The sequence below is a fragment of the Hirundo rustica genome, chromosome Z, assembly GCF_015227805.2.
Source record: "Hirundo rustica isolate bHirRus1 chromosome Z, bHirRus1.pri.v3, whole genome shotgun sequence".
Lineage (NCBI taxonomy): Eukaryota > Metazoa > Chordata > Aves > Passeriformes > Hirundinidae > Hirundo > Hirundo rustica.
In genome coordinates this window covers 28,107,061-28,119,711 of record NC_053488.1, presented here as the reverse complement: position 1 = coordinate 28,119,711, position 12,651 = coordinate 28,107,061, and the positions used below count along the sequence as shown (strand labels likewise).

The following is a 12,651-nucleotide window of genomic DNA, read 5'->3' as shown; positions in this document are numbered from 1 at the left end:
GACTGGCAGTGATTGATGTGACTGGCCATTACAAAAGGTTGCCAAGGAGCAGGAGGACAGCGACAGTTTAAAGCAGGTCCAAGCCCACTGTAAAGACCAGATTAATGCTGTAAATGCAGTGTCCTGGGAAAAGAGGTTGGGAAGGAGCAGTCTGGTTCCCAGGCCACAGGGAGGTGCTCCAGCTTACTCCGCACCCAGACAGTAAATCAGGGACCCTATGGTGGCCACAGGGCCGTGTCTTATCCTGCTCCCAAATCTCTCCAGCTCCTGCTGTGGCCCCCCCGATTTCAGTAGATCTCTGCCCACAGCTTTCCAGCCAGCCTCACATCCACCAATGCAACCCTCCGAGGAATCTATGATGCTGCCAGGGGCCCAGCAAAGGCCAGAGAGCCTGCCCCCATGTTCCCATGTTTACAGATGCTGCAGTAGCCTTCACACAGGACAGAACTAGTAGGTCAGTTCTGGCAAGAACTCATCCACTCTCCCTCCTGGAGGTGCCCCATAGCCAGCACTGTGTGGGGAGGGGATGTCATCCCATCCAGAGCCCCCGGCTCCTCAGGGTTCATCCATGGAAAGGAGAACTGTCAAGTGTGCAAGAGAAGAGGTTTTGATGACTAACATTTTGGCTGATGAAAATTCAGCAAATGTTGTTAAATGAAGTTTTCAGAGGAGTTCTGGAGGCAATGGGTTTAAATAAAATTGGGGGAAAATAACATTGCTGCAAAATCAGCTGCATCTGATACAGGAGGAGCCAGACAGAGAAAGAACCAGATTATGCTAGAAATGCTGCTGCACTCAAATGTCCCATGAGTGACAAGATAAAATTCTGGAGTAAAAGCAAGTCTGGACCTGCCAGATGGTCTTGGACCCATCCCCAGCACCTGGCACCAGGCATCCAGCTGTGGGCTCTCAGGCACCTCAAATGCCAAGCTGTGCTCATCCCTCAACATCTTTACCTCCTGCAGCCAGAGTGAGATGTCCTCAATGTTCTCCAGCACTTTCAGCTCCTCAGCACCTCTCGTCCTGCCCCTCTTCACCGTGGCTTCCCACTATGCTGTCCTGATGGTGTCGGGGTGGATGGTGCCCACAGAGGTGACTGCCTGGATCAAAGCCCAGGGATACCTGACCAGCACCAGGTGCAAAAAGATGCCCTGCAGGGCACCTTTTGGTTCCTGAAGATCCCTCACCCATCCACCAGCACCCAGTGCTCACCAGGCTGGGTGGTCACCAGCATTTACGGCTGTGAGAAGACAGGCATGGCCCCTGTCCCCTGTGGGTGCCCCCAGCTGAGCCTGCTGGGTGCTGAGCACCATGGGCTTGGTGGGACAGTCAGGATCCTGTGCACCCGAACACCCACCCCTGACCTGCATCCCCGCATGTACCCTGACACCCTGGTGTTTCCCAGACTCTTAAGCCAGCCCCAGAAGGTCCCTGTCTTCCTAAGTTGTGTCCAAACCCCTATGGTTGTCCCTAGCCTTCTGAAATCCCCAATGTCCCTGACATCCCTGTCCCTACAGATAAGTCGCCCTTAATATCCCCACCTCTGGCAGTCCCTGTCCCCCTGGAGGGTCCCACTTGGGAGCAGCACCCCAGGGTGAGGCTGGGGCCTCCACACAGAGCTTGGGAATGTGGAGCAGGTGAGGGTGATGTCCCTGGACACCTTGAGGGCCTCACCCTTGGAAGAGACAGGTGGCATAGGAACTGCACCTGCTGCATGGTCACTGTCACTTATGGGACACCAGGGACCTACAGGACACCACCTAATGGACACCAGGGACAGTTGTGGATGGTATGGACGGTGAGAGCAGCAGCAACAGTGGCATCACTGCTGAACATTCCACGGGGAGTTGAGCATCCCCTGCAAGACTCTCACAGGTTTGCTATGTTCCCAGGGCCTGATGATGATGTTGGTGATGATATTAAACCCTGCTCTGAGCCTGTTGTGGGAGAGGGAGCAGTGCTGCTCTGGCTCACCTCGAGTTTCCCCAAGATGTGTGGTGCTGCTTATCATGGGTTAGCACAGTTTTATTTTCTAGTTACAGAGAAATGTGGAATGTGTTTTCCGGGTAGGACTTTAGAGTTGCTTTGGGTGGGGGAGGACAGGGACCTATCAGAAAGCTAGCTAAGATATTGGCAGCTAATTTAACCGATGGAGATGCCAATGTGACTTTGGGGAGGGCATTTAAAACACTAATCTCTGGCCGATCGCTGTCGTTCCTGCGGAGTTGGCCATGAGGTAATAGCGTGGGCAGACGGGAGGCCTGGGTCAGGCCGCGCTGCCCTCTGGGTGTCAGGGCCAGGCCCAGCCGGGCCTGGGGGAGCTGCTGCCCGCACAGGAGTAGCCTGGGTTGAGCCCTTTTCTCCCGGCTGCCAGAGGAAAGAGAAAGAAGAGCTCAGCAATGCCACGTGCTAACAGCTTTGTGGCAGCTCTGAGCCGGACCACCCTGGGTGAGACTGAGGTGTGGAAGAGAGGACCTCCACCAGCTTCGCCTATTAGCATAGCTTTACATCTCTACAGCCCTGCAGGCAGGGCAGAGAGCACATGGCCACTGCAGGCTTGGGTGGATTTAATCCTTTCCTAGCAACATGGAGCTTCTAAAGCACAACTCTTCCTTGAGAGAGAGAGATAAGAAGGAAAACTGAGGGTATGTAGAACAGACACCGTATGAAGTCAGTGGATTGGAAGTGAAAGAACTGATAATACTGGAATTGGATTGAAGTGGACATTTTTAACTGGGCTTCTCTGGGGTAAACTGTGGAGAAATGGACTGTTCTTTGTAGCATCTTAGTGTTGTTGGGGAGTGTGATATGTGACCTAAAGTTAATTCGTGTTAGGTAATGTGATATGTAATTAATTTGAGTTGAAATGTGGTGATATGTAGTGTTATAAATAAAATCGACCAAATTCAAAGTATCAAAATTTAGAATTTTATTTTGAGACAAAATATCAGTCTCGGAAAGCCACAATTTAAAAGGACAGCGCCGAGCCCGGGATCGGTGCTGGGTGAACACGGATAACAAGCTCTGTCAGCCTGGTATCCCCCCAAGTTCACAATTTCTGGTCTCCGGCTGTCCCTTTTTATACACAAGATCGCGGAGTGAAGTCCGAAATTCTGACGTTATCCTCTCCGAGGCGTCTTCATTAATTATTCAAGTCCTGGTATTGGAGGTCTGAATAGACCGGTAGGGTGGAACAATGCTGTTGATGACCGGGCCCGGGTGTGTCGTGTATATGTTAATTTCAGCGGAGACGAGTAGAGATATCCATCTGAAGTGATTATCTTGGTCTCCGGACTTGTATCTTCTTCTTCCGTGGTTCTTTGTTTCCTTTCAGGGATTCCCGGCAGCAATAGTTTCAAGGCCCCCTCTCTGGTAATTCCAATCATACTTTCCTCGTGTCCCTCCTGTGCTTCCCAAGCCAGGAAATTTTCTAATTTTTAGTTTCTACATTTTACCTTTACTTTATGTACATTTGAGCACATTTCTAACATTCATATTTTATACAGTTCAACATTTACCTTGTATAATTTGATAACACGAATTAACTTTAACACATTTATCACATGTAGTAAAAAGATGATCTGCGTTCGGTCAGATTTAAGATCTGTAGAACCTAAAATGTGTTTAGGGTTAACAAAGGCTAAAAACTGCAAGAGGGGGACACAGGGGCTGGGGGAAGGAAAGAATTTCTGCCGGGAAAAGCCTCAGGACAACCAACAAAACTAAAATAATGGGAAAATGGGGAGATTGGCCGTGCCTTCCCCAGAGATGGGCGTGCTAACGATCGAACGATTTGGAGGAGATTGGTATCTTATCTGTTCCGGCCCGATTTAACATTTCCAAACCTTCTCTGGATCCGGGAATCATGGCATTGTTCTACTCCGAGAATCTATTCAACTGACCCGGGACCTGAACATGAATACCTAATGAAGCTACCGCGAAGCAAGAGCGCTGCGGTCGCCGTCCACTCTCAGCAAAAGTCTGTATAAAAACCAAAAACCGGCAGCTCTGGGCACACGGTGTGAACAGAGGGGGTTATGGAGCGATAGAGTCCGTTTCCGCGTTCACCCAGTGACCAAACCCCGGGGTTTGACGCTGTTCCTTTTAATTGTGGCTGTTAGAGACTGAATTTAAGTCTCGAAATAAAATTCTAAATTTTGATTTACGGAATTGGGCTTGTTCATTTATTACAGGGAGAATGCTAATTCTGATCAAAATTGAGGACAGGTGTAATTGAGATTTAATTGAGAACTTTAAAGCCTCTGCTCCTGGGTCAAAAGGAGGTCTCAGCCTCAGATAGTTTTAGACTAGAAGAAGTATTCGTAAACAGTACCCCAAATCCACCGAGAGGTGCATAGGTGGCCGAAGAAGAAGGCTGCTGATAGAACATCACAGTCTGCGAAAACTCTGGGAGATTGCAGATATGTGACATTGGGAGCTACTGGACTATTTTGTCTTACGGCAAACGTCTCCATAAAACTCTAGAGAGACTCTTCTCCTAAAGTAATGAATGATTATGTTTAAAGAGTGAAACTGACTGAAAATCACAAGCTATGTCTTTCTGTGTTGTTTTATAAGAAAATTAATAGTTTGTAGAGGGAGGGAAGAGTGTTTTGAAGTTTCATTCTGTTTTGGTTTAGTTTTTCTTTTTTTTCTCAAGGTGTTGTTTTTTGTTTTTTTTTTTTTTTTCATTCTTTCAATGTGTGTTAATAAAACTATTTTTTTAATTTTTAAGCTTAAGCCTGCTTTGCTTTTTCTCCTAATCTTTCTCCTGCAGAAAAAAGAATAAACTCTAAATTTAGCAACCGGAATCTAGCAAACATAAAGCCACTACATTAATTGGTGTTTCTGCTGGGTTTCATTACATTGAAACCATTACACTGTTGCAGCCTCACCAAAGAGAGTTCAGTTCAGGAGCACTGGCAGCATGGGTGGGGGGCAGCCCAGGGACTACACCTCTTGCACCTCCACAGCCCATGGGTTGGGAGCAACCCTGGGCCCTACACCTGGCTCAGGGACCCCCCCTGCATACCCACTTGACCCAGTCTGGGGACTCACCTCAAGCTTTCTTGTACCTGTTCCCACCAAAACTTCACGTTTCCCTGTGGCACCTGTCCAGCTCTAGGGTGGTAGCTCTGAAGCAGGGGCTTAGTTTTGAAATCAGTCTTGCTTAGAATATCTCAAACACAGCAGGTTACAATTTTTTTATTAACTTGAAAAGAAATCCCTTTGGGCAGCTCTCCCAGTCTTCTTGTAGAGCTCTGAGCATCCAGTCCCAGCCAGCTGCCTGGCTGGTGGTTCCATCCACGGGGATTGCATTTGGAGCAAATGCTGCAGTGCCCAGAATCAGTGTTTGAGGTCTGAGGCTGGCTGGTGCTCTTCAAAGGTAGTAGGGCCTGGGGGCAAAAGACAAAGGTAAGCGCCCTGAAGCCCAGGGGCATCTGCATGGCCCGAGACCCTCAGGGACGGCGTACTGGCCCCTGCCCTCCAACATACGGGCTGTTTTCCCACACTGGCCAGGGCCATCTCCACACTACACTCCATCTTGAACATATCTAAGGGCCAGTTGTCCCATCCACTAGTCACTACCCTCCATCCTGCTTCCACCCCTCCTCAGCCTGCCCCAGACCAGACCCTCCCTGCACCTGCCCAGGTGTGCAGAGCCCTGCTCCCCCATCACTTGCAAACAGCTGCTGCTCTCTCCCGCCACCACTGGTGTCCTGACAGGTCATACCTAGCTTATCCTGTGGCCCCTCTGCCACCTCAGGCCTGTGCTCCTGGCCCCAGTCCATGCGGTCATCTGTGCTCAGCAGCTCAGTCACACCAGGCTGGGAAAGAGAGAATGGCTGGCTGCAATGTGGGGCCCAATTCCACATTCCCAAGCAACCCTCCCCACCTATCTCTCCTTGAGGAAACTGAGGCAGGGTTCCCTCCAGAGGCTCAGCATCTCTCTCCCAGCCTTGTTCCTCCCTCACGTTCTCTTCCTGTCACCATCCCTACCTTTTTGGAGATCTGTAGGACATCCTTGAGCAGTGCACTGGATGTGTCCTGACCCTTGCAGCTCTGCGACTTGAGGAACTTGCTTTTGACCAGCTTCCTGAGGGATGGGGCACAGAGATGCTCATTGTCCAGCACTGTGGTACCCTGGGCTTCATCCCACTGTGCCAGGGAGGGGGGCAGAGGGTGCTCCCTACTGACGCATGTCCCTGCTGACTCCCTTAAAACTGCTGCAAGAAATCCATACCTGTCCCACTCTGCTGAATCCCCAGCAAGCCTGAGGTCAGGCTGAGACCAGATACAACTGACAACGTGTGGCTTCAGTGCTGCTGAGACCAGGGCTTGATGGGGAAATGCAGCAGCAGTTTTAAAAGCCCAGAGACCTGGAGTGAGTACAGCTGGCCCTCTGCTCTCCTGCCCTGCCCAGGCCATCTGGCCCCCATTGTCCCTATTCAGGGAAGAGGCCTCCCTTTCCAAGGCAGGGCTATCCAGCATCCCAGAGGACAGTGATGGGTCCCCATGTCCCCTACCTGTGACCGTGCTGTTGTGCTTGCTCCTCTGTGGTGACGGTAGAGGAGTGTGCAGCGTGGCTGCTGGGCAACGGTGGAAAAAACGGCAGTATGTCAACGTGCCTGAGGAGAGCAGGAGCCATGGGTGGGTGACAAGGGACAAACGAGCCACCCCGGCTTGGGGCAGAGCACCAAAACCCATAGGCTTGTACCCCACAGCATCCCTCTTCTTGCTGCCCTCAGGGAGGTGTTCCTGGAGGGCTTCCCACGCCACATCGGAAAGACATGACTTCATAGGGGGCTCAACTGGGTCAGTTCTTCCAGACAAACACCCTAACCCTTGTGCCTGAGACAGCAGGGCATCACCAGCACCCATACCCCCGCCTCACCCATGCAGCCCCCAATATACCAGTGCCGGATGCTACTCACGGGCCAGGCACCTGGATGTTGAGGTACTGGTCACAGGACAGGCACTTGTAAGGGACCAGCAGCTGCCTAAGGGAGAAAGCGCTGGGTGAGCTCCTGGCAGGGCTGCAGTGCACACAGCCAGCAGCTCACAGGCAGCAACAGGTGCCAGGCATGCAACTACAGAGAACCTTAATGTTTGCAGGGGGAACTGTGGCATGTTGAGCCTGGTTTTCCTCTGACCCAAGGGGACTAGGAGACAAGCTTGCCTTGGCAGCACTGGCACCACTGAACTGTGGCTGTGGCCCAAGGCTGCCCAGAGCAGGCAGGGATTTGAGGGGAAGGGTGCAGGCAACCACACATCCAAACCAGCCCCTTCTCCTGGAGCCATCGCCTTGTGCATGTCCGCAACTCCCCTGTGCCTTGCCAAGGAGGGCAGGTCCTGACTGAGGCCTGTGGCACCATGTGTTTCACCGCTCAGGGGAATGACTCTCTGTCCTCCATCCTTGAACCTCTGCACCCACACCCCAATTCTGGTTTGGACAGCTCTGTTTTGCAGATGCCTATTCTCGTGCCTCCTTTGATGTGGGGAATCTGATACTGATGGGTGAAGAAGGTGTAGTTGCTTTGTCAGCATCCTTGCGGTTTGTTGTGCTACATTGTTCTGATGCCAGGGTACCATCCAGGAAGGAATGAGGCCAGTGCTGTTGCCAAAGGCAATACCATCCCATTGTACTCACTGCTTAATTCCAGCAGCGTTGTCAACCTCTACCGACAACTCGTCCTTGAGATTCTCAATGATCCTCGCCCAGGTTTCCTCCAGCTTCTTCTGGAAAGGTCCCAGCTCCAGGCGATCCAGCTGTTGACAGATGTGCACACTTTCAACCAGCTGCTCCAGGATGGAATATCGTAATCCCCAGGGAAAAGCCAGCGGAGGGGGAAACCTCAGAGGGATGCTACCTCAGGCTGCAAAGCCCTCAAGGAGCCAGTTTTGTACTGTGAGGATAAGACACCCCTCACCTTGGAGTCCAGGGCATCACTGAACCACTGCCGGGCCTCCTGCCAGCGCTGCTCCTGGCCTAACACCCGTCTCAGCAACACTTGTATCCTCTCCTCCAGGCGCTCCATGCTCGCATCAAAATGGGCACAACTCACTTTGCTGCCCAGGGCAGCTTTGTCCACCTTCTAGCAGGGAGGAAAGGTAGGAGAGCAGTGGGAACAGGGCACAGGTATGAGACAGAGAGCCAGCATGTGTTGGGGACAGAGGTAGAAATGCTCCTGTGGAGCCATTGAGCCCTTTTCAGGGCTCTGTGGCCTGCTTATCCCATCAGCCCCCTGGGGTCAAAGGGCCTTAAGAAGGAGACAGAGGGACCTGGTAAGGGATCCTTAGCCGGTCTGGAAGTACTCACATCCTCCCCTTTCCACATCCAGGCCAATTTTGTCACTGAGCCCCCAAAGGGCAAAGAGCATTTGTTACCCTGCCCAAGATCTCCAAGATCTGTTGGGCTGAAGATAAGCCTCTCAAGACCATACCAGCAGCAGCAGGTCCTCCTTGTCTGCTTTCTTCTCAAGACCCTCCAGGGACCGGAACAGAGCCTTCCAATACAGAAAGCATCTGATGACACCACAGCAGGGTCAGGGCTGTGTTCAGGCCAGCCAATGCTCCCTGCTCTTTGGGAAAGGCCCTTTGAACCAACAAAGGGCTATGAGCAGGCGGGCAGGGGATCAGACCTCTGGCAGTCTCCAGCCCCAGGGGACGTTCTGACCCAGTGGCAGTTCAAACACCAACCTCAATATCTTTCTGATGCTGGCGATGATCATCTCGGAGGCTCCCCGTGATGTAGCTGAGCTGCTCGCAGTCCCCTTCCACCCGCACAATGGTGGCCTGGATGCTCTTTAGCAGCTCCTCATCCTGCTCCAGGGAGAAAAATGACAAGAGAGAGTCATGCAAGGACTGTCTGGCTGCCATCAGGGACAGACCTGGGTTACTCAGCCATCAGCCATGAGGCCTCAGTGCCAGCCAATATTTTCTTATCAAGGCTTTAATTTCCTGCCATACTGCCAACCTGCCCAAACCAAATTGGGGGGTAGCAAGGGGGTGCTATACATTACAGTGAGCACACCCAGACAGAGGGTCCTGACATAGCCTCTCAAGCCCCCCATGCTGCCAGCTGCCCACCTGGGTCTTCTGTGTCTTCTGCACCTGCTGTGGCATCAGGGAGTCCAACTGCTCCTGAAGCCTTTCACAGTGGTGTAGGAGCTTCCTCACAAGCTTGGTGTCTGAGCTGCGGTCAAGGCACACTGCCCGTGACTCTCCTTGCTGCTGCCCCACATTCCCCATCATTGCTCTCAGCTCACTCAGCTGCAGAAAGGGGAGAAGGAATCGATTTTGAGATGGAATGGATGCAATGGAATTGGATGGAATGGTGCCCAGATGGCCCTGACCAGGCAGGGAATGTGGCCAGGAAGGCCACAAGGAGCAGCCTGCCATTCAGGACAATAGCTGGAGTGCTGCCTCCAAACCTCACCCGCTCATAAAGCTGGTCAGCTGTGACCAGCTGCTTCAGTGTGGCCTTGGTAATCTTCTGCTCATCTCTCAGCTCCTTCTGCTCCTGCTTAATCTCCTGCAATGCAGACCTAGCCAACAAGATGAGGCAGGCTGAGCCTCCACAAGGTGACTCAGGAGGTGAGCTTTGCTCCCCAAACCTGATGTTCCTGGACTGCCACCCCCCTACCTCCCAACTCCTCTGCAGTGCTGTAGAATACAAAATCCTCTCCCCATCCTCTTACTCCAGCTGTAGGGGTATCTGGTTGGTGCCATCCACTTCACACGTGGCTACAGTCACACCCAGTTTTCCAAGGGCATCCTCCAGCTGTCTGATCTGGGAAGGGTGGTAGTGGCAGAGTCAGGGCATGGACCCCATGCTTTCCTTTGCTGCCTCCTCCCTGCCAACTCCCCCTGGCCTCCTTAGGGACTGCTATGGGCTTACCTTCTTTTTACCCTGCAGGTCTCTGGCCAGGCTTTGCAGGGAGGACATTTGTTCCTGGAGCTCAGACTGGTCTCTGGTGACGCTCTCCATAGCTGCATGGCCTGCATGGGAACCCGGCTGTGTCCCAGTGGTGCCACTCTGGCCACTGGGGGTCCCTGTCTGTATCCCTGGCGTGGTGGTCTGGGTACCAGGGCTCTGCTCCAGCTTGTCCATGTCTGAAGTATGGGGCTTGGCAAGGGCAGGCTGGTTGTGGAGGACGAGTGGCTGGCCGGCAGCATCCTGGAGGTTCCCCTGGAGTGGGATGAGAAGAGCGACTGCAGTCAGGACCCGGGAACATCCATAACTGAGCTTGGGTGCAAGCCAGAGAGACCCTGGGTGGGCTGTGGCTGCCAAGCACAGGTAGATCTTTACCATCTTTCCTTCCCAGCACCCATGGTCCTTTTTTTCAGGACTGTTTAGTTCTAAGTGCCTCACGCCCTTTTGGTGAAGCAGGCAAAGTGACCTCTACTACCAGGCTGATCTGCAGGCAGAGGTGGGGGTCTCCTAGTGGGCAAGGCTGAGTTCCCATGCTTCCCTCATGGGACATCCTTACCACTCTTCCCTCCTAGTGCCCTTCACACTGGGTGAAACCCACGGTCACAGGGCAGGGGTGGCAGGGCAAAGTTTTGAGAGGCAGGGAGGTGAGGAGGGCCCAATTCCTTCCCAAAGGCAGCAGCTCACCTCACCAAGTGCTTCCTGGATCATCCGGATGCCTTCTCCCATGCGGGACTGTGTGGCCTTCATCTCATTGATCTCCTTATGGAGATCCTCGCAGAGATGTGTGGTCTAGGAGAGGGGGGTGGGTAATGCACCTCAGGGAAGGGTCCCTGGGGACCTGCAGGACGTTTGCCTGCACCATGGTCTGTGGGGCACAGCCAGATAACTGGGCACTCCATTCATCTGGCATGGCCGGATGCAGCTGAACCTCCAGCACACAGGGAAGTCACTGGCTGCTGTCTCAGACCCCCAACATGCTGATGGTGGCAGCTCACCTGGCCAAGTGCCTCCTTGATCCTCTGGATTTCCTCTCCCATGTTGGACTGCATGGCTGTAGTCCCGGCCACCACCTTGTGGGGCTCCTGGGAGAGAGCCGTGGCATAGAAGAGATGGGTGGTGGGGGTAAGCCCCAGGCAAGCAGCTTCCCAGAGCTCCCCAGAACTTCCACCCCCTATCCTGGGGAGCCTATGGCACACCCTGGGTCAGCAGGAAAAGACCCAGCATGGGAAAGACCCAAAGCACCCAGAGCAGTGTTTCAGCCCCAGATTTCCTCTCCAAATGTCCCTCCCTTTTCCACAATGAAAGTCAACATGCTGCTCGGAGCTTGGGCTTCAACAAAACCTTCGTATAAGGGCACAGACCCCAGAGAGGGGGCGTCTTGGGGGGAGCACGCAGGGGGGTAGGAAAAGCCTCTACCGTGGAGATGCCACTGTCTTTGGCTTCAGCCTTCTCCATCTGTCCCATGTCGGCAGCCACGGAAGTGACAGGAGGGCCGCTCCTGGTCCCCTGCAGCTCGTCCTTCCCGGGCGGCTGCTCTCCCGGCTCCCTTCTGCTGCGTGCCACAGCCTGGGTGTCGGTCCCGCCTTCCTCCTCCTGCGGGCCGGGGCGTGATCCGGCGGGATGGCTCTGCCCCGGGACGGCCGCGGCCGAGGCGGGCACGGCCTCCTGGGCCCCCTCTTGGGGGATCACGTCCTGCAGGCCCAACTGGCTCAGGTGTCCCAATATGATCTTCAGCAGTTTGCGGAGCGCCTCTAAGTTGACATTGACCTCGGGCGTCCCGATGGCGTCATCCAGCAGCTGTGATAGGCTGACTGAGGCCATGGCTGCCTGTCCTGAGGGATGGGAGCTCGGAAGGAGGCTGCAGCTAGGACTGTGGGCAGGCAGCAGCCTCCTTCCTCCTCTTCCTCTGCCTTCCTGAGCCCCGGTCGCATGTGCCTGTGTTTGTGGTGTCTCGTTGCCAGGTAACACCTGGCTCTGGCAGCCGGTTGTCGCGGAGTCATGGAAAAGGCCGGGTTGGAAGGGACTTTTTACAGATCATCGAGTCCCGTGTTTGCAGCTGTGGTGTGCCAGGGGCCCCTGGCTGAAGGCGTCCTCCTTGTTCTTCAGCCGTCTCATCTTGGATTGGGGGGACATGTGGTTAGGAACCCCAAAATTCCCTAGCTCTCCTTGACCTTCATCCACATTCCACCTTGAGCTGGGTGAGGACAGCATTAGGGATATCCCAACCGCCTCCGTCCCCTCAAGTGTCGCCCGCTTGGGCTGCCCCGGTACAGCACAGCTGAGCTGAGGGCAGTGATAGAGCTGCCACCGTGCTTTGAGCAGTGGGGCTGAGCAGGGCTCATGCTGGAACTCCAGCGGCCTCAGTGGCAGGCCTGGACACACGCACACGAAAGTGTGGCCTGAATTAGGGGCCCTCTGGACAGTCTTAAAATCCTGGAAAGACCCAGGCAGCTGGATCTGGGGACGGCAAAGAGAGCTGGTGCTGACCACACCTGCTCCCCCTTTGGGGATTCTCAGAGGACAGGTGGCACCCCAAAACACAAAACCCCCAGGTGTTTGGGGTGTCCACCACAACTAGGAAGGGACATGCATCTGGGCAGCTCCCCAAAGAGATCCAGATTTTGGTGTGCCCTCCCTGAGGGGACCCAGATATCAAGAAGGCCTCTCGAGGGGACCCAGATGCCCAGATGGCCTCCCCAGGAACAGGATGGAAT

At 53.9% G+C, this 12,651-nt stretch overlaps 1 protein-coding gene across 1 annotated transcript; it reads right to left on the bottom strand.

Moving 5' to 3' along the window:
• Positions 1 to 5,285: 5,285 nt before the first annotated feature.
• Positions 5,286 to 11,464, bottom strand: LOC120765618 (glutamine-rich protein 2-like). Its single transcript, XM_040090664.2, has 16 exons — positions 11,354 to 11,464; positions 10,933 to 11,019; positions 10,622 to 10,726; positions 9,902 to 10,192; positions 9,702 to 9,793; positions 9,440 to 9,548; positions 9,091 to 9,273; positions 8,701 to 8,823; positions 8,445 to 8,507; positions 7,932 to 8,096; positions 7,652 to 7,770; positions 6,936 to 7,001; positions 6,528 to 6,629; positions 6,001 to 6,097; positions 5,735 to 5,828; positions 5,286 to 5,396 (listed from the first exon to the last, which is right to left on the bottom strand). The coding sequence occupies exons 1-16, from the start codon at positions 11,399 to 11,401 to the stop codon at positions 5,347 to 5,349; spliced, it is 1,794 nt and encodes a 597-aa protein (XP_039946598.1). The 5' UTR covers positions 11,402 to 11,464; the 3' UTR covers positions 5,286 to 5,346.
• Positions 11,465 to 12,651: the final 1,187 nt, after the last annotated feature.

What these genes read in the sequence shown, in the direction of transcription:
- LOC120765618 (XM_040090664.2), bottom strand. Translation starts at nt 11,401, where the DNA reads ATGGGACAGATGGAGAAGGCTGAAGCCAAAGACAGTGGCATCTCCACG. An exon ending in CTGACCAGCTTTATGAGCGG is followed by an intron (nt 9,274 to 9,439) that starts GTGAGGTTTGGA and finishes CCCTTTCTGCAG; the next exon opens with CTGAGTGAGCTGAGAGCAAT. An exon ending in AGGAGGACCTGCTGCTGCTG is followed by an intron (nt 8,097 to 8,444) that starts GTATGGTCTTGA and finishes CCTCCCTGCTAG; the next exon opens with AAGGTGGACAAAGCTGCCCT.